Source organism: Acartia tonsa, chromosome 11, assembly GCF_053477335.1.
Source record: "Acartia tonsa isolate MP-2025a chromosome 11, ASM5347733v1, whole genome shotgun sequence".
Taxonomy (NCBI): domain Eukaryota; kingdom Metazoa; phylum Arthropoda; class Copepoda; order Calanoida; family Acartiidae; genus Acartia; species Acartia tonsa.
The window spans coordinates 29,816,466-29,844,269 of record NC_137270.1 but is presented as its reverse complement, the minus strand read 5'-3'; the positions used below and the strand labels follow the sequence as shown (position 1 = coordinate 29,844,269).

General features: G+C 33.4%; 1 protein-coding gene across 6 annotated transcripts; it reads right to left on the bottom strand.

Annotated features, from left to right (window-relative positions):
- Nucleotides 1–396: 396 nt before the first annotated feature.
- LOC145331792 (thioredoxin-related transmembrane protein 1) lies at nt 397–27,556 on the bottom strand. Of its 6 annotated transcripts, none has more exons than XR_013883906.1 (11): nt 27,446–27,556; nt 27,057–27,183; nt 26,359–26,452; nt 22,756–22,823; nt 22,130–22,303; nt 14,369–14,454; nt 13,875–13,981; nt 12,467–12,552; nt 7,642–7,783; nt 1,216–2,453; nt 397–625 (listed from the first exon to the last, which is right to left on the bottom strand). XR_013883906.1 is itself a non-coding variant. In XM_080176633.1 (10 exons), exons 2-9 carry the CDS (start codon nt 27,179–27,181, stop codon nt 7,642–7,644), a joined length of 882 nt encoding a protein of 293 aa, XP_080032759.1. In that variant the 5' UTR covers nt 27,182–27,183; nt 27,446–27,556; the 3' UTR covers nt 397–2,453. The 6 variants fall into 6 exon arrangements, 1 of the variants encoding a protein (XP_080032759.1); XR_013883903.1 differs by having other exon boundaries at nt 397–950; nt 1,624–2,453; XR_013883907.1 differs by having other exon boundaries at nt 397–588; nt 1,624–2,453.
- Nucleotides 27,557–27,804: the final 248 nt, after the last annotated feature.

Below are 27,804 nucleotides of genomic sequence, written 5' to 3'. Positions count from 1 at the left end.
CGATCCATTGTCCCCTCCCTTACTCCCTGGGATGGTGAGGTAATAATGAGGATCTAATCAGGAATAAGGTATAACCAACAAGCAAAATAAATCTAAAAAAATATTTGGGGGGCAAATGGAGAGGTCGTCAATTTTACGATGTGTTGCCCCCCAACGACAGCTGAAAAACACGTATAGATTTCGTGATTTTCTTCCGAATTAATTTCGTTATTGGTATGAGCTGGGATCTAATGATATAGCGGGTCAATTCATAATGTGCTTGAACGTGGAGCTTGAGTTGGCCTTAGTGGCTCAGGCTACCTTATGGCGACTTAGGTCCAAACCCTTAACACTATGGCTAATCAATCAAAGCCTCATAATAAGAATATTTTAAAAGCGTAAAAAGGTGATAAAGAATGTCATTAAATTATTTTTTATTTTTATAAATCATATGCAAAATTAGTATTAAAATTACATTAACATAAATTACATAATTTTCTTGATAAACATCTTAATCAAATTTGATTTTTATACCTTTAAATACTTACAACTTTCACCTGGCAGGCAAAAGATTAAATCAGAAACAATATTTTCAGTATGGTCTCCAAACTGATTCATCATAGGTTAGAACTGGTTCTGAGCCATACTAAAAAATGATGTATCGTATCGTTTTATAGACAATTTTCAAGTAATAAAATTAATACCAATTTATTCTGCTCGGGACTCTGGCCCCTCGAGGATAACTATACTGGAATAAATCTTATACTATTTATATTACTATCAACCTATCCACGGAAAGCTGTTTATAACACGATGCAATTAATAACTAATATGATATTTCAAAATCGCTGGATCTAGTGTTGATTCTTAGTTTTTGGTAATCACAAAGTAAAGTTTGCATCGGATTGGGCGTTTTGCCTGCAGTCATTCTTTAAAGGAAAACTATCTCTTACATGTTTATTAAAAAGCCACTGGTTGTTGAAAGATAGAAAATAAATGCTCACTAATTTAGATACCAAAAAGAGAGAGAGAGGGAAAATAAAATAAAGAGTAAGAAAGCTAGTTAAGGTTTCCATAGAAAAGGGATAAAAGTTTTAGTTTTTAATGTAGCCTAGTAAATGTAAATATTGCCTTAGATTCAATGGCTATTGTTTTTGAATTTTTCTATTTTTTATGTCGACTAAAGGGCTTAAAATAAAAGTAGTCTTAGCTGACACCACAACGATACAGGGTTACCGTAATGACGTTATGATGAATAAAACACCATCAAATTGTCTTCTAATGAAACATTTTCCATAAATGATCTATATAAACTTTTATTTAAATTTTCACTTAAAAGTTTTGTAATTTGACTTCATTAAATGAAAATCAATGAAACAAAGTTAAAAAAAACCTTGGAATATTTATCCCATAACACAGTTAGCAATCTCTTTCTCTGGTAGAATTGTAAGAATCATTGTGCCACAAAAATAAAATTACATTCATTTTGTGATAAAAGCTAAACTTTCCACAGGGAGATGACAATGGACGATAAATAAAACATAATCAATTTCATTTAACTTTTGAAAAAACTTGACATTTTCAGAAAAGTTAATACCTAACTCTTCTATTGATCACCCTACAAAATTACATTTAAATTCAAACCTATTATGACTTTCAACGTAGAATATAATATAAAACTTAATTTTTAAATAATCAAAAATTTTCGTTGTCTATTGTATGCTTATTAATTAAAAAATGCAATAAAATTGAACATGTTAGTAAGCTTTTACATATAAATAAAACTTTAAATAACTATCTATTGCATATTAAACATGATCTTAGAAATATAACAAACAATTTGCTTTTTTGTAACACCAAAAAAAGCAGAAATCTCACTGTTTTCCACTGATAGTCTTTGTTAAAGTTTTTTTGTTGTAACTACAGAAAATATCTCGTTCATTTTATTATCACTAGGCTTTGGCGTATATTTTTCACTTTAGCTCAAATAATAGTCTGCTTTTGTCTGCCCTTTTACTAAACAGTTACTCTATCAATAAATGGTAAATCATTAAAATTTAAATACCTAATAACTGGTTAAAGTTAAATTCGACAATCATATTGGTTTATTGACCATACTAAGCACTTAATTTTTTTTATAAAAATGTTTGGTTGTTTAAGCTCTGTTTACTATTGATAGTTAACAAACCCTGTGTTAAATAACTGGTATTATTTCTTTATTGTGTAAAAAAAATAGTTTGAAAAAAACAAAACATACAGGAAAAGCCATAGGTATCAGTTTAAAAATTACAAATTATCACAAAATATTTATGGATATACAAATTAGAGCAAATTTAGATATTGTTTTAATTCTTAATTTTTATTGTTAGTAATATATTCAATTTTGTTGGGCAGACATTTTGTTAGACAGGGGGGCAGACAAGTTTGATAAAGTTCGTTGGCTGGCACCAAGTTTTTTCAAGAGGACAGCCATTCTGAAATTGTATATTATAAGTAAGTTAGTTAAACAAGGATAAAATGTTGTTATTTACATCGCAGCTAGAAAGTCAAAAATACACATTTTGAAATAATCTTTAAAATATTAATTTGTTAATTAAAACAAGGATGGCAACATCCATAAGTAGCCAAGCTGAAATTTATAAATGAATATCGGGAAAAAATTACTATAAAAGTTTTAAAGATTTTTAATCAATATAATAGATTTGAAATCTGCATAAAATTTTAAGGATTTTTTATAAAATTCGTTTTTTATATAATTCTTTATTTAAAGGCGCAAATACGATTTAAGTTAATAAATTTTGACCAATTGGATAGCTGGATTGGAAACTACCTACGCTCTAATTGGTTGAATGATGTACGTCACTTAAGCTTCTCCAATCAGAGCGCAGATAGTTTTCAATCCACCAATCACAGATCTCAAAATTATTTAACTTAATTTATATTTGCGCCTTTAAATAAAGAATTATATAAAAAACTAATTTTATAAAAAATCCTTAAAATTTTATGCAGATTTCAAATCTATTATATTGATTAAAAATCTCTAAAACTTGTATAGTCTAATAAACATTAAACTTCATAAAATAGGGAAATAACGAAACCTGAGGTGGATTCTTTAAAATAATTTGGCCCACTAATCGCTTAGTGGGGCAAAAAAACAGACAGATGGACCAAACAAAGTATACATTAGACGGGCATATGTCTTGGGAATCACTAAAAATTTCAGCTGTCTATCTTGAAAAGGAGCCGAGAAAATCACGTTTCCCCCAATGTGTCTCTTACGGACAGACGGACATTTCAAATTATAGAGTAGCTTCGCTATAAAAAAAATAGTTGAATACGGCAATGAAACGTTCTATATTTTGAGCCTCAAATTCACAAGTATCAAATTTAAAAATCTTATTTATTATTTTGTACTTTTACATGGTTAAAACTAAATCTTATATGATACAATATTGAAAGAAGAATAACGAGATAAAAATAATGTAAAAATATTTTGAAAAGAAATAGCGAGGTTAACTACCTTTTTATGTTCATAGGTAAGAGTGCATTTATAGTTTATCAAGAGAATAGAATCAAAACAGGATGACAACATTATAGAGGGCAAAACTCGAAATATACCTACCTACAGATATAAATCTATTTAATAAGAAACAAGGATAATAACATCAATAAAAGAGAAGCTCTGAAACGGTAGGACAAACGAACATTTACTCTTGTATAGAGTGTAAGAACTGAACTTACATACTTACATTTTTACGACTTGATTATAGATAATATTATACTTTGTTGTCCTGGAAATCAGTATTCTAAAAATCAGATAAATAGGAAAATTGTATCGCATAAAAAATTGTTGTCAAAAAAGTTAAAAATCAACATGATTTTAATGAACGTATGAGCATCCTGGTAACGATTAGAGTTAACACACTTTCATAATCATACCTAGCTGTTAAAGGAATCATCATGCAAAGTAAAAATCGATAGGACAATTCTAGCATGTATAAATTAAACTAATCAATACAGACGGACCGTTCCTAATTATAGAAAAGCTTCGCTATAAAAAATAAGAACAAACAAAAACAAGTAAAGATTGAAAATTTGGTTGCTAATTGATCAAAATAATTAAATGCAGAAATTGCGAATCTCCAAAGGGAGGGGGCGAAAGTGACACTTTTTGAAACCAAAACTAAAAGTTAAAGGAACTCAACTAAAAAAAGAGTTACAGGTCTGACATTTTGCATGGCAGTTGCTTTTTAGGGGTACAATATGGAACTGTAAAGAAACGGCGTCGCAACCGCCGAAAACCGCCGAGAAAAGGCAAAAAAAAATTCGGCGGGAAACGGCGGTTTTTGGCGGTGGCGCCGCCGTTTCTTCGCAGTTCCATATTTTACCCCTATAAAGCAACTGCCATGCAAAATCTCAGACCTGTAACTCTTTTTTTAGTTGAGTTCCTTTGTTTACTTTTAGTTTTGGTTTCAAAAAGTGTCACTTTCGCCTCCCCCCTTTTAATGAGAGCACAAAGGGATAGAACAATGGAAAGTAATTTAGTCATCTGCAAAATTCTTATGTTTAGAAATAGCAACTTAGTACCTAGCTTTAATTTATAATTTGGTATGAAAGAATGTATTTCGATTATTTGAGATCAACTGAGATGGTTGTATTACCCCCCCCCCCCCTTATGATACCCTTAACGTAAAAATAAAGACAAAATAAAAATTAAATCTTATAACTTTTTCATTTTCTTTCAGTAAACTAGTGGCTTCGCTCCAAGCTTTAAGGAGAATCCCCAGAATCAAAATTTGTTTGAAAATATATTAACATCATTGTGTACCACATGTACTGCTACATCATTTCGTTTGCAATTAATTTTATCAGCTACTTCATAGGAACAATGTGAGAGATTTCATAAGCAGTAAAGCCAATAACAAACATTTCCCAATAACCTAGGAACACTTCAATATCAGGGTTAGGTATATCCAACATTAAAATCAAATTGACGATAAAAAAGCAATATGACGAAAAAAGCAATAAAAAGAATGGTCTTGAAAGCTTTCCTAACCAAAGCAGCTTAATTATTCTAATATTCTGGTCTCCTTAAACCTTCCCTAATAAATGTTTACCACATGATTTTTAAGTTATCAAAGAAAATGGTTAATTTGTGATTATAAAGTTTACGTAAGAACTGAGGAGTGTAGATTTCCCAACCAAGTTGTATTTGTTTCCCTTCCCACACTCTCCTCCTTTTTCCCTCGAATAGATAAATATATCATTCCCCGAGTGGAAAAGGAGGAATTATGAAAAATATACACCCTGGTTAAAATTTATAAAAGGATGGCAAAATCAATAGATAAATGGACAAAGTGAGCTATGGAGCATATGATTAGTGGTTATATAAAAAAGAAAATAAGAATAAAAAATCTTTCAAATTACATACATATATACATATGTCCTTTATAGCATGACCGACTGACTGACAGACAAAGTAAGTTGTGAACTGGATGCTCTTTGATAAGGAGTTTCATAACAAACAAAAAATCAATAAATCGGAGCCGAGAAAACAAAATTCCTCCTTTAGCGTTACAGTACAGACAAAGCAAACTATATGGTAGTTTCGCTACTAAAAACAGGAGGAAGTTATAAAATATGACTTAAATATTGCTCCTCTTGATTTTAACTTTAATTAAGTCATTTCAAATTAATGCGCATAACTTTTTAAAGGTTTGTTTTTAAGTTAACTTTATCTATGTTCATTGTTCATGTCCAATATAATGAATACCAGTTATTTCTTACTTTCATTCATTACCATGCTACTATGCTCATATATTAGAATATGCTAATAAACATTGACTTAATCATTTAATATTTGAGTTCTCTTGTCAGAACAGTATTTACATTACTTAAAGTGTACTTTGTTGGAACGGGGTGCTTGGAAGACATTTGAGAACAATTTTAGGGCATATTAAAAGGATGGAAGGACATTAGAGAGTCTTCGAGGAGCACTTGAGGGTAGGGGGGGAGAAGTCACCACCCCCACTATCAATTTTATTTTTTTCAAAAGTAATTTTTTTTTTCTCCAGGACCTATGAGAAGCTACCCTGTAAAGGAGAACCATATCGGTTCATTGGTTAGCAAGATCCTTCGGTACATACACAAAGACAGACAAAGATCCTTTTACTTTTTTATAAGGATAAAAAGAATGCATTTCCAGTATAAAACAAGGATGACAACATCCATAAGTAGCGAAGCCCAAAAATTCATGGATGGGAATACGGTTGTTTTCTTAAAACGACAGGAAATTCAATTTTATATCCTTAACTTAAAAAATTTGGAAAATCGGACGAGAAATGGAAAAATAAGGAAAAAACTTTTTAAAAAACCAAAAACCTGCAAAAAGGCAGTTTGACTGTCATGGTCGTTTTCTTTAAACGACAATTTAATTTTGATATCTATAAGTGAAAAATTTTTGAAATCGGACCATAAACACCAAAGATATGGAGAAAAATGTGAAATATACAAAAATATCCTAAAACCTGTTTAAAGGTAGTCTGACTGTCATAGTTGTTTTCTTTAAATGACAGAAAATTTAATTTTGATATCTATAACTGAAAATTTTTGAAAATCGGACCATAAAAACACTAAAGATATAGAGAAAAATGTGAAAAATACAAAAATAGCATAAAACCTGTTTAAAGGTAGTCTGACCATCATAGTTGTTTTCTTTAAACGACAGGAAATTTAATTTTGATTTCTATAACTGAAAAAAATTTTGAAATCGGACCATAAACACCAAAGATATGCAGAAAAATATGAAAAATACAAAAATAGCCTAAAACCTGCTAAAAAGCGGTCCGACCGCCATTGATGTTTTATAGTTAATTGTGCTCCTTACTAATAGGAATGTTGTCAAAAAATTTCAGCATTCTATCTTTTATAGGAGCTGAGTAAATCCCATTTCCCCCATAGCGTTACGGACTTACTGACGGACTAACTGACGGACAGACAAAGTGAATTATAGAGTAGCTTCGCTACTAAAAAGAATTCAATACAAGAATTGCTAACAAACATTACTTGATTAAAACAAGTACTATTAAAATCACAGCATATTAGTCTCTGTCCAAAATTATGTCGATGTATTTATGAATAATAAAAATATTATGCAATTGGATAGATATATTTATCTGATTTATTCTGGTCCCTATGGATCTTAGAAACAGCTGTCAAGCCTAGCTTTATTTCCATTTATTATACTATCATTAAGTGGCGCCCTTTTTTATGAGTAAATAATAAATCTAGAACTTTGTAAATGGATAGGTCATAAAACTTGTATTATACAAGTAAACATAACTAAAATTGTTCACTCTTCTGATCTTCTAGTCAGAAAGTCACAATCTCTAAACACAAAAATGTAGTCTTTGTATTTTTAATCTATTGAAATGGCTGGATTTAATTTCATTGCTAAATTAAAACAGAGGGAGTGTACCAAAAGCTTACCTAGTATAAATAAATGTAGAGTTATGTGTTCTAAGACTTTAAAATAGGATTAGAACGCTCAAATTAGGCATATCAGTTGCTTTAACGAAGTAAATTGTTACGACAAATATAATAGCATATGCATATGCATTTGGAACACCCCGATTTCTAAAACAAGGACAAACAATTTCTCACCTAGTCAGCCTTGCGAGGTTTTCTTCTTCTGGACTTGTTGCTACTTTCTGTTTCCTCGCCCTCCCCATCTCCTTGGCTCCCCTCGCCTTCTGCCTGGCTCCCCTCCCCCTCATCTTGACTCCCCCCCTCATAATCATCTTCTAATTAATGGAATTTGTGTTTCAAATTGTAATAATATCTCCCCCTGCTTTCTTGCGAGTAAAATTATTAAAAGACAAAAAAATTTTTTTTTTATTTTTTACATGGTTCTATGAGTATTCAATTGCGTGCACATGATTTTTGCTTAGGCGAGGAAGGTCATTGATAAGAACAAAAAAATATCTCTTGAAATCATTCAACCTCCACCCCTAAAAAAAATGGCAAGTAAAAGAAAATTAGGATCATATGAAGGAAATGAAGTCATTCCTAAAAAGGACAGAAATCCCCTTCCTTGGGTATAGGAAGGATATTTCCTTTCCTTTTTCTTACAAATTCTCAGTAAGGAAGGTGATTTCTGTCCACTATCTTACAAATTATCACTAAAGGAAGGTGACCTCTGTCCACCATCTTACAAATTCTTCCTAGTTCTTAGAAATTCTTCCTTTTCCTCACTATTACAACCATGTTTAATTAATCTACCTCATTTTACCAAATTCTTCCTTATTCTCAGAAATTCTACCTTAATTACACAAATTCTCCCTTATTCTCAGATAACTTACCTTATTCTAAGAAATTCTTCCTTATTTCAAGAAAATTTACCTTATTCCCCCATATTCTTCCTTATTCTAAGAAAATCTACCTTATTCCCTCAAATTCTTCCTTGTTATAAGAAATTCTACCTTATTCTAAGAAAATCTACCTTATTCTAAGAAATTCTTCCTTATTCTAAGAAAATCTACCTTATTCTTCCAAATTCTTCCTTATTCTAAGAAATTCTTCCTTGTTCTAAGAAAATCTACCTTATTCTAAGAAATTCTTCCTTATTCTAAGAAAATCAACCTTATTCTCCCTAATTATTCCTTATTCCCCCAAATTCTACCTTATTCTAAGAAATTCTTACTTGTTCTAAAAAAATCTACCTTATTCTTAGAAATTCTTCCTTATTCTAAGAAAATCTACCTAATTCTCCCAAATTCTTCCTTATTCTAAAAAAATCTACCTTATTCTAAGAAATTCTACCTTATTCTAAGAAATTCTTCCTTATCCTAAGAAAATCTACCTATTCTAAGAAATTCTTCCTTGTTCAAAGAAAATCTACCTTATTCTAAGAAATTCTACCTTATTCTAAGAAAATCTACCTTATTCTCCCTAATTCTTTCTTATTCCCCCAAATTCTACCTTATTCTAAGAAAATCTTACTTGTTCTAAGAAAATCCATCTTATTCTGAGAAATTCTTCCTTATTCTAAGAAAATCTACCTAATTCTCCCAAATTCTTCCTTATTCTAAGAAAATCTACCTTATTCTAAGAAATTCTTCCTTATTCTAAGAAATTCTACCTTATTTTAGAAAATCTACCTTATTCTCCCAAATCCTTCCTTATTCTAAGAAAATCTGCCTTATTCCCCCAAATTCCCCCAAATTCTTCCTTATTCTAAGAAATTCTTCCTTTTTCTAACAAATTCTTCCTTATTTTAAGAAAATCTACCTTATTCTAAGAAATTCTTCCTTATTCTAAGAAATTCTACCTTATTCTAAGAAAATCTACCTTATTCTAAGAAATTCTTCCTTATTCTAAGAAAATCTACCTTATTCTAAGAAATTCTAACTATTTCTCCCAAATTCTTGCAAAACATAGCAAATTCTTGCAATATATAGGGGTCCCAAACTCAAAAACGAATTTTCAGCGCGATCCGACCACCCGTTGTCAAGATATGGTGACCTGGTGTCCTTGGTACCGATGGTAAGATTTGGGAAATGGTTCGAATCCTTAGTAAATAAAGTCCAAAAATATTTTGACACTTTTCAATTTTTGATCAAAATTATTTGTCCACCTGGGTATTTTTTCTGCAAAATTTTGACTAAGTGCCAAAATATTTTTGGCCTTTACTGCCAAATTTATTAAGGATTCGAACCATTTCCCAAATCTTACCATCAGTACCAAGGACACCAGGTCACCGTATCTCAAGAACGGGTGGTCGGATCGCGCTGAAAATTCGTTTTTGAGTTTTGGACCCCTATATATTGAAAGAATTTGCTATGTTTTGCAAGAATTTCTTAGAATAAGGTAGAATTTCTTAGAATAAGGAAGAATTTGTTACAATAAGGTAGATTTTCTTAGAATAAGGAAGTTTTTCTTAGAATAAGGTAGATTTTCTTAGAATAAGAAAGAATTTAGGAGAATTAGGTAGATTTTCTTAGAATAAGGAAGAATTTCTTAGAATAAGGTAGATTTTCTTAGAATAAGGTAGAATGTGGGTGAATAAGAAAGAATTAGGGAGAATGATATAGATTTTCTTAAAATAAGGAAGAATTTCTTAGAATAAGGTAGATTTTCTTAGAACAAAGAAGAATTTCGTAGAATAAGGTAGATTTTCTTAAAATAAGGTAGAATTTCTTAGAATAAGGAAGAATGTCTTAGAATAAGGTAGATTTTCTTAGAATAACGGGTATTATCCTCTTAGAAATTTTTTTTTCAATATTGAAAATTTGAGTACCCTCCCCCCCCAACAGCGAACTATGAACTCTGGCCGCAGCGCTCGGCTCCCTAGCCTGCCTAGCCGCAGCGCTCGGCCCCCTTGCCTGCCTAGCCGCAGCGCTCGGCCCCCTTGCCTGCCTAGCCGCAGCGCTCGGCTCCCTAGCCTAAAACCTAACCTAACCTAAAATAGTTGTTCGTCGGTAGTCGGGGGGGGGGGGGGGGGGGGGGGGGTACAAAATTGAAAAAAATTTAAAAAAAATTTTCTAAGAGGATAACGCCGAATAACGTAGAATTTGGGGGAATAAGAAAGAATTAGGGAGAATAATATAGATTTTCTTAGAATAAGGAAGAATTTCTTAGAATAAGGTAGATTTTCTTAGAACAAGGAAGAATTTCTTAGAATAAGGTAGATTTTCTTAGAATAAGGTAGAATTTCTTAGAATAAGGAAGAATTTCTTAGAATAAGGTAGATTTTCTTAGAATAAGGAAGAATTTGTTAGAATAAGGAAGAATTTGTTAAAATAAGGAAGATTTTCTTAGAATAAGGTAGAATTTCTTAGAATAAGGAAGAATTTCTTAAAATAAGGTAGATTTTCTTAGAATAAGGAAGAATTTGTTTTAGTAAGGTAGATTTTCTTAGAATAAGGAAGAATTTCTTAGAATAAGGTAGATTTTCTTAGAATAAGGAAGAATTTGGGAGAATTAGTAAGATTTTCATAGAATAAGGAAGAATTTCTTAGAATAATGTAGAATTTCCAGAAAATAAGGAAGAATTTGGGGGAATAAGGTAGATTTTCTTAGAATAAGGAAGAATTTCTTAGAATAAGGTAGAATTTCCTAGAATAAGGAAGAATTTGGGGGACTAAGGGAGAATTTGTGGGAGTCAGGTAGATTTTCTTAGATTTAGGAAGAATTTCTTAGAATAAGGTAGGTTATCTGAGAATAAGTGAGAATGTGTAAGGAAAAGGTAGACATTGTTATGAAAAGGTAGAATTTGGAGGAACTAGGTTAATTTTCTTAGGATTAGGAAGATTAAGTGAGATTTAGGGAGGTGATTTTTATTCTCTTTTTCAGATATGTGAGAAAAAGGAGAGTGATTTTTGTCCATATTTCACTTATCTGAGAAAAAGGAAGATGATTTCTGTCCTTATTGGAATGAAATTTCTGTCCTTTTAAAGGGCGAATATAGTTTCAATATGATATGAGCTTATATGAAAGGTGCCATTACATACTTTTAAAATATCTATGTTAAATTTAAAAAATCAAAAAAATCCTTAAGTAGATTTTGCAATTTTTGCTTTTACTTCAACATATGATAAATGAGAAAGTCAAAAAAATCGTTTATTTTACCCCTTTACAAGACTTTTTTTTGACTAGTTTTCTTAAGTTTAATTGATTATTACATTGGCATGCATCTTAATTGATAATTAAAGTGTTTATTTTTTTTATATTATATACTATTTTATTGATTTTTTAAAAAGCATAAAATAATTTGCGTCAATTTGCGTCCGGAGTAATTACTAGGGTAAATAATATGTTTTTAAGTTTTTTTTTCTGTATAAAGATCAATGATTAATTCTTGATGATATAATTACCCTAGTACGCATTTTTCAACACACACACACACAAACGCACCGATCGCCAGATTTTCTCCAGAAAAAAATATAAGAAAAAAAACACTATTCACCTATTATTTTTGTCCTCTTTAAATTAATTATAAGAATTACCATATAATTTTCATACTTACATGAAATAAAATTTCTCCTGTAAAGGTTTTTAAAAAAAAATAAAATTCATATACTTTACACTTTGTTGGGGAATATTGTCAAGGAAGAAACAATCCACAATACAAAAAAAATAGATTGATAACTGGTTTCCACTTTTATTACGACTATCATTTAACGAAAGCTTTTTAATTCAACCTTAAACCGAAGCCTTGTGTGATGCTAGGGTGTTTGGAGTTCTTAGGGAACCACACTTATTACATAAATTTATCCTGAGAATGTTCAGGTTTTAAGCTATAACAGACTTATACATTTGGATATGTCAATATCTTAAAGTTACTAATAATCTATGGAATTGCACGTTTTTTTTGAGCCCATATTATATTCAACCTATATTCGCCCTTTAAGGAATGACTTCATTTCCTTCATATGATCCGAAAATTATTTAGCTTCTAGCAAACAATATCAAGACAAATTCCATCCCTGCTTCAGTCCCTTCGTCCTGGGATCCTAAATCCTCCTCCTGAGTGTCTTCACCCTGGCTATCATCCTCATCCTCTATATCTGAGTCCTAGATATATACAGGGTGGGGCAAATAAGACCGGACAAATTCTAACTTCTAAACAAATAAACATAAAATCGTTAATTTTAAAGATTTTATTGAATTTTAAAAACTGGCAAGCAAAATAGGTATATGACTAGTAGATAATTCAACAAAATCGTCGCCAGCCTCAATCCCCGCCTCTACCGGCCTCCTCAACCGCTGGCAGGTCCAGGTCAAAATGTACCTGCCCAAGCTGGCGTAGTTCTCCTTGATAGTGGCAATGAGGGAGGTCTTTGTGGTATGGGCACGTCTATTGGTGCATGCTTCAAAGTAGCCCTAGGCCCAAAAGTCCATTGAATTAAGATCAGGCTGCTGGGAGGCCACATTTCCTTAGGAACATGAGTAACCACCAAATTGACAAAATCCATGTTTTTGCTCTCATTTGGGCTAGGATTTAGCTACAGTGGACTTTAAGTACTCAAAATGCGTGTCTCGATGAGCTTAAGACACACAAAAAACTTTGGGTCAAATTTCAAACCCCTTCCCTGTCGGGCCCTACTGTTTGTGATTTCTTAAGGCTCAAAATCTTGAAAAATCGATCTCATTTCGGCTAGGATTGAGCTAAAATGGATTTAAACACAGCAACATGTGTGTCTCAATGAGCCTAAGACACCCACAAAATTTGGGGTTAAGATTCCAACTCCTTCCCTATCGGACCCTACGTTATGTGATTTTGCGCGTTAGTTACCGGCGCATTTGGAATCTGCCTTGTTGAACATATGCGCGGCCAGCTCGGTGTACACGTCTATCTTCGTCCAAAATTTTTTTTGTGCTTAAAGGTCATTACGTAAGCTTTTTATATTGTGGTCAAACGTCCTGATTGGTCAAGTAGTTTTGGCACTATGGCCGTTTAAAGTTTGTCCGGTCTTATTTGCCCCACCCTGTATATAATTAGATATCTTCCATGTGACATACAAGCGTTACTTTATAGCTCTATTGATCACTAAAATGGCCTCTATATTTTGGGGATTTACCATCCATTTAGGAGATAAAAAAAAAGTCGAAAAGATGAGATAGTATGGTAATAACACACCATTAGTTACATACACTTTCAATAAAAAAAATTGACAAATATATTATTTTAGGGCCTCTGGTGATGTGCAATACGTCTTGGAAATAATCTAAACCTAAATTATTAAATTTTCTTTAGTGACCAATTTACTATAATCTGTCATCGAGATTTTTTATGTCAAATCAGAAATAGATCTTTTAACGTTACGAGACTTTTTATGGCTTTCTAAAAAAAAAGCATGTAACTTTTACTTTTTCAACTTAATTTTGTGAGGTACCTTTTTGTCCTCTCTTTTCTTTTGTTGTTGGGGAGGAGGTCCAACATCACGTCTAGGTGGCCAAATACAATCAATACAGCAGACCATCAACAGTCCAAGGATGCCACCTAAGATTTTCAAAATAATATAACAACAGGGCTAAATATTGTATGTAATAAAAAGTATCTAAAGATTCCACCCAAATGTTAGATATTAGAGGAAATATTATGCAGGGAGAGGACAAATAGAGGACATGCTAGTTCTCAAATTCAGGATATCCCGTTAAGGGAATTACGGGGGAAGGGGGGCAGGATATTAATTTCTAGTTAAAAGTCCTATCTCTAAATCCCTGTAAAACAACAAAAAGCACTAGGTATTAGCTTCCTGATTTTGTAAAAATTTGCAACAACTATCCAAAACCTCCACTGACAATTATTCTAAATTTGACCTTACAGGATCTCTACAACAATCAACCTTCGCATAAAATGCAATTATTGTTTTATGATTGTTTTTACCTAACAAAATGGTTGCAATGGCAAAAGCAATGTAAGAAGCCCAGGATGGAAGTTGATACTCTTCAGTTAGTGTAGTGTGGACATTTCTGAAATTATAAATATAACAAGGATGACAACATCCATAAAAGCGAAGCACTGAAACGGTAGGACAAACGGACATTAACACTTGTATAGTGTCAGGACTGAATAATCAGAATATAAATGTATAAGAGTCAAAGCAAAATTGTAAGTAAATTTGTTGAAAAACAGCTTGATTCAGGATAATGTTTATGGACATACTTACATTTTTAGGACTTGATTATAGAGTTGCTTCGCTTATTAAATTATACTTTGTTGTCCCAGGAATCAATATACAAAAAATCAGATCAATCCGAGGATTAGATCACATAAAAATTTGTTGTTAAAAATGTAAAAAAATCAACATGTTTAAAATGGACGTACGGACATTTTGGTGATGATTATAGAGTTGCTACGCTTTCTAAATCGTACCTAACTATTAAAGGAATCACCATGCAAAATTTGAAATCGAGTGGACAATTCTAACATGCCTAAATTAACGAAAAAAGCTATCCGTTACGGACGTACGGACGGACCGACCCTAATTATAGAAAAGCTTCGCTTTTAAAAAATTAGAGAAGGACTGAAAACTATTATATTTCATTATAAATATAAAAAATTAGAGAAGGACTGAAAACTATTTTATTTCATTATAAATATAAAAAATTAGAGAAGGACTGAAAACTATTTTATTTCATTATAAATATAAAAAATTAGAGAAGGACTGAAAACTATTTTATTTCATTATAAATATAAAAAATTAGAGGACTGAAAACTATCTTATTTCATTATAAATATAAAAAATTAGAGAAGGATTCAAAATTATTTTATTTTGCCAATAAAATTACACACCAAATTTCAATTTAGAGATAATTTTTGTTGACTATACCATGAAATGTTTTATGCGTAAGAATGAGATACGAACATTTTAAATAATAAATCTGTTTTTGTCTGAACATAACGTCATGTTAATTGATATAGTTAATATTAGACTCGCATCACACCCTATATTATAAAGTAGTAAGGTTTCTTTGTCTGAAGCTAACAATGTAAAAAAAACTACTGGTCTTTTCAAGGAAACTTTACAATGATCTTAGGGTGATTTGTATGCTAATTTGAACACGTAGAGGTTAGGTTCGAAGCAACTAGTAATAATATTGGCTGGTCCGGCCCAAAACTCGTTTTGGGCGGGCAGTTTTGGGCCGAACTTTATCGGTCCTTTTGGGGCAGATTTGGGCACCCCCGTTTGGGGGGGGGGGGGGGGGGGGTCTGAAAAAAAAGGGAAGGGCTGTCTATTAATTGGGTGATATTAACTATTATATAGAGAAGTAAGCCTTTTTTGTATCTAGAGGATTTCGCTAACCACTGAACCGATATGGATCTCCTTTACAGTGAAGGATCTCGCTAACTACTGACCGATATGGTTCTTCTTTACAGTGAAGCTTCTTATAGGTCTTGAGATGGTTTTAGGCTATATTATTTCTAATAATAAGTCTGAGTATGGTTTTAGGCTCTTTTTCTGCCTTCTCATAATATTTAAAGAAAATTTTGCAGCGTCAGCTGACTGTGATCTTAGCATCAGACGATTTTTATAGACAAAACATAATTTGTATCGGAAATATATGAAAATAGACAAATTATTGCTGTTATATAATAAACCTTTCATATTTTCATTTCTTTCCTTTTCAAGTCTAATGGTCTATACAATAAGAATTGTTTTATTCATTCATTAATTACTATATATCCCACTTTTATTCCATTTCTGATGTGAACCTAGAGACAGACAAGGCTGATATGAAAATCTCAAGTGAGGATGTGGGTAGATTCGAACCATTTACCTCAAGACATGTAAAAGGATTAATCCTATCAATTGCAATGTCTCCGTGGGTATTTTGAAAAATTAACATTTCAGAAAAAGTTTATATCCAAAGGAAATTAATCGGATTCATGACCGTATTGGATTATTTATCTATCACATCATATAATAGAAGGTTGTCAGCAGAAGAAAAATAAAAGATTATATGATATATATTTTTGTTTATTTGGCCGCAGGGTCACTGGGTGTCGAAATCAGTCACTTTGCAAATTTGAGCCTGACTGGGAAAACATTTGTTTTGACCTTATTTGTGTAGAATGATACCTCATTATTGAAATTTCTAAACGTATTCGACTTGAATAATGAGAGGAAAGTTTGATGCTAACCCCTATTTATAGAATTAGCTTGGGACAAAATCTAATTGTTAGCAAAAATAGAAATAATAATCTCAAGAAAAGCAATGACAAAAGCACCTAAAGACAGTGTTAATAAAACTGATTATTTAACCAAAATACTAGGTTGATTAATGTTGATTAATGATGAATAGAAAAATAAGCCAAGGTATAAATTGGAAACCTTACTAAGGTAAAGCATGAAGGCTACATTGAAGCTTCTGTTGATGAACCATTCTGATAGAAATATAAAATCCTCTCAAATGAACCAAATGCAAACAGACTGAAACTATCATTAATGAACCATTTTAATAAAAAAGAGCCATCTATATGTGAAAACCGGGCCAGTCTAGTGAAATTGGACAACCCTTCCATGCGTGTGAAAACTGGTCCGGTCTAATGGTCCTGTGGTAAGCGTATGCAACCAGACTGAAACTATTGGTTTGAATATTGGTTGATAAGACAAATGTATTGGGTTTCTTCCGTGTGTGAATATGGATGAGTGTGTGAGAGAAATAATGGAATAGGGACACAATTTCTTTGTAAACTTACAAAGTATTGAAAAAGAGCTACTTGATCCTTAATATTTAGATAAACGAATGAAACCTTAGCTCCGAAAAAGTTGAGATATGGTAAATCAAACAGCTGTTCAGGTAATCTTTATACCTATTTACCTAATAGGTTGTAAATAGAACACTAATTTACTCATTAGATCCAATAAGTTTCAAGAAGGGAAGAAGGGAAAGGGGGATTGTTTCACTATTAAATACCTATTTGACTAAAACACATAATCAATTTAAGAATATTGGTCTCTGCCTCTTTCAATAATAGAGTTTGAATATGTATTATTGAAAAATACATAATGTTAAAACCTTAATAAATAACTGTTTCTTTTTTTTAAAGATGACTATCTACGAACCAGAGCAAGTGATTCTAAGCATCTTCCAGCATTGACCCATAGTATTTTTTTAATGAATATACTAGGTTTATGTTTAATATTTGCTTTATCGACTAAAAAGTTAGGTTTCACCATGGTTTTATATGAAAAAAACTTTGAAATGTAAAGCAATTTTTTAAGCAATATCATCAAATGCTTTGTTGAGTTCAAAGGACAAAAAAATAACACTGCAGAAAAGCATCAAATGTTGTAAATTGCAAAAATAAATTAATTAAACTGTTTACAAGTTACTACATTTTTGATCACAATAATTTATTTTGTGTCAAAGCTTTTAACAGTTTGAACTCATCAAAACATTCGATGATATTGCACCAAACAATGCTTAACATTTAAAAGTTTTTTTCATATAAAACCATGGTGAAACCAAAATTTTTAGTCGATAAAGCAAATATTAAACATAAACCTAGTATATTTACTAAAACAAGGATGACAACATCCATAAAAGCGAAGCACTGAAACGTTAAGATAAACGGACATTAACACTTGTATAGTGTCATAACTGAATAATCATAATATAAAAAATGTATAAGAGTCAAAGCAAAATTGTAAGTAAATTTGTTGAAAAACTGCTTAATTCAGGATAATGTTTATGGACATACTTACATTTTTAGGACTTGGTTATAGAGTTGCTTCGCTTATTAAATTATCCTTTGTTGTCCCAGGAATTAATATACCAAAAATCAGATCAATAGGATGATTAGATCACATAAAAATTTGTTGTTAAAAAAGTAAAAAATCAACATGTTTAAAATGGACGTACGGACATTTTGGTGATGATTATAGAGTTGCTACGCTTTCTAAATCGTACCCAACTACTAAAGGAATCACCATGCAAAATTTGAAATCGATAGGACAATTCTAACATGCCAAAATTAACGAAAAAAGCTATCCGTTACGGACGTACGGACGGACCGACCCTAATTATAGAAAAGCTTCGCTTTTAAAAATACTATGGCTCAATGCTGTAAGATGCATAGAATCACTTGCTCTTGTTCGTGGATAGTCCTCTTTGGGTACTAGGGGTTGTGCCCCTAGCATATAGTTTTTTTTAGCTGTTCTTTTGCAACAATGATTTCTCAAGTACAATGAGCAATTAAAAATTATCTAGAACACTTAGAACTTGTAAATTTCTCTTTAAAGTTGATGAAAATATATATTTCTTCCTAAAACCTTCTTACAAACAAGCAAGAATTTAGAAAGAAGCCTAATTATCATAACTTGAAATGTGGCTTATACCTACTCGGCCCAGTCGAAAAATGTTTTTAGAAAATAACAGACTTAAAAACAAGTAAATTGACAAAACCAAAGTAGATATGTGATATAAATGTAATCGAAAGGAAAAACAAAAGGAGAAATTCCAATGAACAGGTAATTTATTATTATACGGGCCGATCCTAGTCTCGAAAAGACTTGACTCTGTTTGAACCCTTCCTCTCGCAGTTAATTTTATATAAAAAAAATATCTTTAAGGGGGTATATGTTGACCTTCTACTTAAGGCAATTTATCTTGAGCTTCTCTCAAAAAAGAGAAACTTTATAAGTCTAACGGATAGCAAGATCTTTTGATACAGACAGGCAAACATATTTTAAAAGATAAATAATTCTTATTAATTAGAACAAATAAGTGCAGAGGGTGGGGAGAAGAATCAGAACTCAACTAACAATAGGTTACTAAGATGTTACTAGGAGAAAGAGAAATTCAGAAGTTGACAACAGCAAATTTAATTTCTCTGAATAAATCTTATTTCAATAGAAATGAGAAGCAAGTTCCTTCCTTCCAGCACAGGGAAGAGGTTGACAATGTACTATAAATGATACATACAAACTCATCCAGCCATTTATTCTCCAAAAATTTCTGAGTAGGTATAAGTCTTAATTTTCTAATAGAGTTAGACATGTTTTGGTGCGAACTTTTCCACCAATATTTAATTCTTATACTAAAGTAACAGGATGTCTGTTTGTCTGTGTGTTTGTACCGAAGGATCTGGCTAACCGCTGAACCGATCGGGTTTTCCTTAACAGGGTAGCTTCACATAGGTCCCGGGAGGGTTTATAACTATTTTTTTTCTAACTAAAATTTAAAATGGGGATGGAAGGAGGGCCCCCTTCCAAAAAAAATCCCCCCTCCAAATTTTTAAAAAATTTTTCTTTTAAAATCTAATATATGAATTGGGTTATTAAATTCGACTCTCCCCTCCTCAAGTGCCCCTAGGGGCGTACCCACTAGTATCTTCATAAAGTATAATCTTCTTTATTCATTACAATAAAAGGGTGCATTTATTTGCAGTCAATTGTGCTATTCCCTGAGAAAAGGATAAATCAGGGTTGTCAATGTATATTCTGCAAAATTAACCCTGCTAAAGGGGGGGGGGGGGGTGAGAATAAAAATATGTGATTGGAGGAAGAAATGAATAAAATATAGAATTTTTAATAAAAACTTTGTCTAGCTTTCCGCGAATATAGAATGTACAATTATAAGATTAAAACCAGTTTTTTTTAGCCCCGAGGTACCGAAGGCACGGGCTAAAAAAAACTGGTTTTAATCTTATGATTGTACATTATTATATTCGTAGAAAGCTGGATATAATACGATGCTAGACATAGTTTTTTCGTGTGGAGGAGAACCGGTTCCTATCCACCGGATTCGAATGAATACGAGAAATATTTTATAATTTTCCCCCATTCTTGGTGGATAAAACAGGGGGGGGGGGGGGGAATTTTGTAGCAGGGGAAAAAAATTATCTTGTGCAGAATATACACCCCACAGTGAGCCCAGGAATCCAATTTTGTGGAAAAAATTAATAACTTCCTTATTTTTCAACCAATTCAAACAATTTTTTTTTTAATTAAAAGGTTTTTATAGTACCTTTTACAGAATTAACAAAATCATCCCTACCTCCCTCTCTAGATGATTGGGGGGTCAAAATATCACCCCCAAAAATTGGTTTTTGGTCGATTTTGGCCCAGGCCACTTTGAATGGCCATCACGGCCAGGGAAGGGATGGGAAAAAAATTGTGCAAAATAGCAAAGATGGGCAATGGCCCAGTGTGTCAGGTGACATGTGTCCCAGGCCTGTCAGCCAAGCAGTCTGGCTGCACTGGCATGCCAAAAATTCTCAAAAACTTCAATTTTTGACAATTTTTGCGACCTTTAACTGCAGCTGTCGGCCAAACGGCTGGTCAGACCATCTCTGGCCGTACACCCGCCAATCCGGCTTGGAATGACCTACAAAAAGTGGTAATACACGTGGCTGCGCCACAAACACACGCCGCCCTGTGTGCAAAAAACACAACAAAAAATTGTCATTTTTTTGGTGTGCTAACTTTGCCGCCAATTAAAGGACGGAAGGCGGCCGGCAATTATCTCTGACTTCTTCTGAGTGCAGTTAGAGCCGGCCATTGTGGTTCTAAAGATACCTTTAGATTTCTGGTAGCCCCTCCAGGAGGCCCTCAGGGTCCAATACACAAGGGCATAGTAAAATTTTATTTTGAGGTGCTCTAACTTTTCCACCACTGGTGGGAAAATTTTATGCCATGATTTTTCGGAAAGGCATTTTGCCAGATTTTTACACTGTAAAAGGATTTTTCTCTATAATGAAATCCGGCAACAAATTATATAAGGATTATACACTAAAAATAGCTTAAAACGACCTTTACAAAAATATCTATAGAGGTTAAGCAACTAAGTGAAAGTTGATAAGACCAATGGGATCCTCTTATATATTGCCTAATTAATGCTAGAACTTCATCCTAAAAATTTTCACCTCGTTGCTAAAAAGATCAAGGTATTTGAATCAGAGCTTAAAAAAATATTCAACGTGCTTTTTTTTGCATTTTCACCAACTTTCTTTAATATGGATTCAAGAGGTTTTTTTATACAAAACTATTTAGTTTCTTGTTATCCAGCGTTAGATAATTGCACAACCTTTCTAAAATGTTATTACATTACGTCCTAAGTTAATATTTGATTAAATGACAAGTAAAACAAAAAAAAATTTAAAAATATTTTTTTTGGGAGATTTTTGTATCTAAATTTCGTGAATTCCAGGGTAACAACTTCAGAAGGCCATAAAAACTTTAATTTTTTAAATTTTTCATTAATTTAAAATGGCAAACCTCCTCTAATATGATGAATTTTAACATGGACTTTTAAAATAATTGATTTTCTAAAGTTCGATTTTGGGCATAAATAATTTTTTCCACAAAGTTGGATTTCTGGGCTCACTGTGCACCCCTGGGATAAAATTAAGAAATAATTCACAAAACAATTTTGTTCCAAGGAGCGAAAGGTAGGTAAATTATCAAGATAACTGGAATCATCTACTCACCTATTAGTGTTAAAAAATAGAAATAAACAAAATCATTTTTGTAACTTTCCTTGAAAATGTTGAATAAAGCTCTTAAAGGTTCAAAGTGATTCAATGGGAATTACACATATAAATTGTTTCTTTTTCACCTAAGAAAAGAACTTGGGTAATTTTGAAATATACATTACAAAAAGTGCGTTACAACGTAACGGTTAAGAAAATGTTACCTACCTAAGAATCATGGATAACTTGAAGAAATAGGAAACAGCTGACATCTGGAGAGAATCTGGAGCCTTCCAGTCTGACACAGGTTCCACGCTCTGCCATTTCTTCTCCTCAATATAAACAATGAAAGAGTCCTTGTCACGAGCTCCACGATATTGGCGGAAGATTCCATCTTTAACACTAAAAAAAAGGAAGGTGGTTTTAAGTAGAGTTTTGTACGTTTTTCTCGCTCATTCTGAGTTTTGAAATCTTTTTTAGACGATGAAAGAAATCATTTAGGGCTAGAATACATTATTCGTCTTTAAACATCAATAATCTATCGTTTTCCTTTTTAATTCATTCCTGAAAGTGCTTAGCAAGCAGAGAACACTCACCATGGGGGGCCTATACCTTTGGAACCTTGACCCTGCTGTGCGGTGCTACCCTGTACCAAATATAACCTTACCTATTGTGACCTTAAGAAAAAAAAAAAAAAAAAAAAACAACGCGTTTTTTGTCCTTGACTCAATAATTTGGGGAAAATCACCATATCATTTAAGAACCTAAATCTTTCCACTGTGGAGTGCCCTAACCCTTTGCGGATTTCCTAAACTTTAATCAATGGATCAAAGTTAAAATATTGTAATACTAACTGGAAAATTGTGGGCAGAGCAGTGACCATGAATCTTCCAGAAAGACCAGGACTGGTTGTTACATCAATCTAAAATTAGGTACAATTGTGCATGGGTCCTTCAACCATATATTCATTATTCATCAATCTGTCTAATAAACTGTTTATCTTTCTATCTATCTATCTATTATCAATCAATCTTTTTGTCTAGGTTCACAATATTTCATCTATGATTGGCTTTTTTAGAACAGAAGTCCGAGTGTTTCTGTCGGTCATTTTAACTAGGTAATAGAAAATGTACAATTGTCATAAAAAGAACATTTTATGAAGTAAATGTGAAAATAATATACCTATAAGTACAAAAGCTAAAAAAATGGGGGGGTTTTTAATGCTACCATCTCGTAAGTAATCAATGTATAAATGGCACTTAGAATTCGAATTTTGATCTGAAATTTTGCATGAGTAATCCTTGGTAGGTCTATTTTCCCTAAATCGAAGAAAAAGTTGGAAAAGTAACGGCTGGCAGCTGGCGGTTCAGCCGTTTAGCCGTTTTTTGCCTATTTTCAGGGCAAATTCATCATTAATTACGTAGGAATCAACTTTTAAAAACATATATTTGGTTTAATTCATGTTAAATGATAGCAATAACCATTTTTAAAATTTCTAGTGCCAGCTGCTAAACGGCTAGAACCGACTGAAAACGGCTGGGAGCCGCCAAGAGTATGATGAGTAGATAGGGCATGTGACATGTCTAGGGGTAAGTTTTCATGGTTGCTGAGCTCTAAAATGCTACCAAAAATAGTGGCAGCCCATCCATATGGCAGCTGGGTAACAGCTGCAGCTCAGCTGGTAGCGGCCAAGAGTAGAATAAGTAGTAGGGCTTGTGACGTGTCTTGGGGTAGGTTTTTATGGGTGCTGAGCTCAATAATACTACAAAAAATAGTGGCAGCTCATCCATTGGCAGCTGGGTAACGGCCGCTGCTCAGCTGGGAGCGGCTAAGAGTAGAATGAGTAGATGGGGCTTGTGACTTGTCTGTCTAGGGGTAGGTTTTTAGGGGTGATAAGCTCAAAAATACTACCAAAAATAGTGGCGCTCATCCATATGGCAGTTGGGTAACGGCCGCAGCTCACCTTGGAGTGGCCAAGAGTAGAATGAGTAGATAAGGCTTGTGCCATGTTTAGGGGTAGGTTTTTATGGTTGCTGAGCTCAAAACTGCTACCAAAAATAGTGGCGACCAATCCACATGGCAGCTGGGTAACAGCTGCAGCTCAGCTGGGAGCGGCCAAGAGTAGAATGAGTACATAGGGCTTGTGAGGTGTCTAGGGTTAGGTTTTAATGGGTGCTGAGCTCAAAAAATAATAAAAATACTACCAAAAATAGTGGCCGCCCATCCATATGGCAGCTGGGTAACAGCTGCATCAAAGCTGGGAGCGGCCAAGAGTATAATGAGTACATAGGGCTTGTGACGTGTCTAGCTGAGCTGTAGCTGTTACCCAGCTGCCATGTGGATGGGCCGCCCCTATTTTTGTTAGTATTTTTGAGCTCAGCACCCCTAAAAACCTACCCCTAGACACGTCACAAGCCCTATCTACTCATTCTACTCTTGGCCGCTCTCAGCTGAGCTGCAGCCGTTACCCAGCTGCCATGTGGATTGGTCGCCACTATTTTTGTAGTAGTATTGAGCTCAGCAAACATAAAAACCTACCCCTAGACACGTCACAAGCCCTATCTACTGATTCTACTCTTGGCCGCTCCCAGCTGAGCTGCAGCTGTTACCCAGCTGCCATAGGGATGGGCTGCCACTATTTTTGGTAGCATTTTTGAGCTCAGCAACCATAAAAACCTACCCCTAAACATGTCACAAGCCCTATTTACTCTTCATACTCCTGGCCGCTCTTAGGTGAGCTCCGGCCGTTACCCAGCTGTCATATGGATGTGCAGCTTCTATTTTTGGTAGTAGTATTAAGCTCAGCACCCATAAAAACCTACCCCTAGACACGTCACAAGCACTATCTACTCAATTTACTCTTGGCCATTCCCAGCTGAGCTGCAGCTCTTACCCAGCTGCCATATGGATGGGCCCACACTAATTTTAGTAGCATTTTTGAGCTCAGCACCCATAAAAACCTACCCCTAGGCAATAGACATGTCACAAGCCCTATCTACTCTTCATACTCTTGGCCGCTCTAAGGTGAGCTGCGGCCGTTACCCAGCTGCCATATGGATGGGATGCTTCTATTTTTGGTAGTAGTATTGAGCTCAGCACCCATAAAAACCTACCCCTAGACACGTCACAAGCCCTATCTACTCATTCTACTCATGCCGCTTAAAGGTGAGCTGCGGCCGTTACCCAGCTGCCATATGGATGGGCGGCCACTATTTTTGGCAGTATTTTTGAACTCAGCACCCTTAAAAACCTACCCCTAGACATGTCACAAGCTAAACCTACTCATTCTACTATTGGACACTCCCAGCTGAGCTGCGGCCGTTTATCAGCTGCCATATGGATAGGCTGCTTCTATTTTTGTAGTAGAATTGAGCTCAGCACCCTTAAAAACCTACCCCTAGACACGTCACAAGCCCTATCTACTGATTCTACTCTTGGCCGCTCCCAGCTGAGCTGCAGCTGTTACCCAGCTGCCATATGGATGGGCCGCCACTATTTTTGGTAGCATTTTTGAGCTCAGCAACCATAAAAACCTACCCCTAGACATGTCACATGCTCTATCTACTCTTCATACTCTTGGCGGCTCCCAGCCGTTTTCAGCCGGTTCTAGCCGTTTAGCAGCTGATACTAGAATTTTTAAAGATGGTTATTGTTATCATTTAACATGAATTAAACCAAAAATATGTTTTTAAAAGTTGATTCCTACGTAATTAATGATGAATTTGCCCTGAAAATAGGCAAAAAACGGCTAACGGCTGAGCCGCCAGCTGCCAGCCGTTACTTTTCCAACTTTTTCTTCGATTTAGGGAAAATAGACCTACCAAGGATTACTCATGCAAAATTTCAGATCGAAATTCGAATTCTAAGTGCCAATTATACATTGATTACGAGATGGTTGCATTAACCCCCCCCCCCCCTTATTAGAAAAAGAAATCGTTATTAAAAAGACAGACTAAAGTCCTGTAATATTCAGAAATATAAAACAAACTACTAAAGAGACGGATGTAATCACAACCAAAGGGGAAGAGGGAGGGGGTACTTGGACTTTTGTTAGGGCAAAATTATTTATAATATCAAAAAACTTTTTAAAAATTTCTAGTAGGTATCATTTTAATACCAAATAATGTAGAAATATCATTCAAAAAGTTGATTCCTACGTAATAATGTAATTACTGACGGATTTGCCCTGAAATAGCCAAAAATCGGTTAATCGGCCGAGCCGACAGCCGTTTCCTTTCCAATTTTTTTTTCGATTTGGGGAAAATAGACCTACCAAGGATTACTCATTCCAAATTTAATCCTGAAATTCGGATTATAAGTGCCATTTGCGCATTGATTACGAGATGGTTGCATTAACCTCCCCCCCCCCCCCCCTCCCTTAGTGTATCCAATTTCGGGGCCCTATCAGCCTTACTATCTATCAATCTATCTAAATACGTATCTATCTATTTTATTACCTGAGCAACATTAATCTCAAGATCTTCGCTCCAAGTGCTGAATTCTTCCCAGGAAGGTTGGAGGGCACGGCACGCAGGACACCAAGGCGCAAAACTAAACAAGGACAAATATATTAAAAGTTCAAAGCACAGAATATCTTTTGAACAAACTACCATTTTACTATTACTATTTACAATTGCCTATATAGCAGAATTATAAATCTAACATTTGAACAAGAGTTTTTTATTAAATTAAAAGTTATCCTAACCTCCTTACCAAGTTGAAAAGAATTATAGAAGTAAAATTGTAAAATATAAAATGTTACAAAATCCAAGTAAATTGAAATGATTTGGTTAAAATTTGACATAAATGATATCTGATTCTTAATTATAACGTGGGCAGATGTGCTACTTATTACACACATATAAATTCAACAAACAAAAATGTTACAGAACTAGGATTTCTCACGAAATTAAATTGGTTAAATGATTTAGGCCGGATATATTGTGAAACTTTGAAGGAACAACGGCGAAACAATAAACAACTGCTGCTGCTGAATTTGTTAGCTATTTATTGACACAACTGAAAGTGAAAATTTTTCAACATTATTGTACTTCCACTTGCCAACTTACAAAAATAAAATAAAAGATTTTGAAAGTTTATTACTTGTTCGATGTGAAAAAAAATTTAACTTTAAAATAAAGGATTAAATACTTACAATTCTACCATCCATTGTCCAGTGAGTACTTCGCGCCAGTTTTCTTCTGTAATTTGTACCAACTTGCCCTGGCAACCTCCAGTGGACAGAAGCACCAAATACGATAATAACAAACAAGCTTTCATCTAGTGTTTAGATATCATCTTAAAATAGTTCATTTTTTGTTGAATTTCTTCCAACTCACAAGTTAAATTAAAAAAGGAGTAAAAGTAGGTCAAGAATTAGTTGGTTAAATATCTTATTCTGTTATATAAAAAATCAATTATATTTAATTAACTAGGCAGTGTATATTTTATCTTTTGCTTTTTACCCTCTTCATATAAAGTAACCTTAATAGTCACAAACTTTAAAAGTTTAAACCTTATTAATCTTGACATGATAACTTTCCTTAAGTATGAATGTAAGTTGTTTTGTATTTAATTACACAATTATTTTGTAATAATTAAAAAGATAAAAATATTTATTTCTCTCTAATATAACATTAAAATCTGAAAATATAAAAATGATTAAGAATAGTTTTAATATACCTATAATAATCAAATTCATAGTATGTAAAGGGGGGGGCGAAAGTGACACTTTTTGAAACCAAAACTAAAAGTAAACAAAGGAACTCAACTAAAAACAGAGTTACAGGTCTGAGATTTTGCATGGCAGTTGCTTTATAGGGGTATAATATGGAACTGTGAAGAAACGGTGGCGCAACCGCCGAAAACCGCCGTTTCCCGCCGAAATTTTTTTTGCCTTTTCT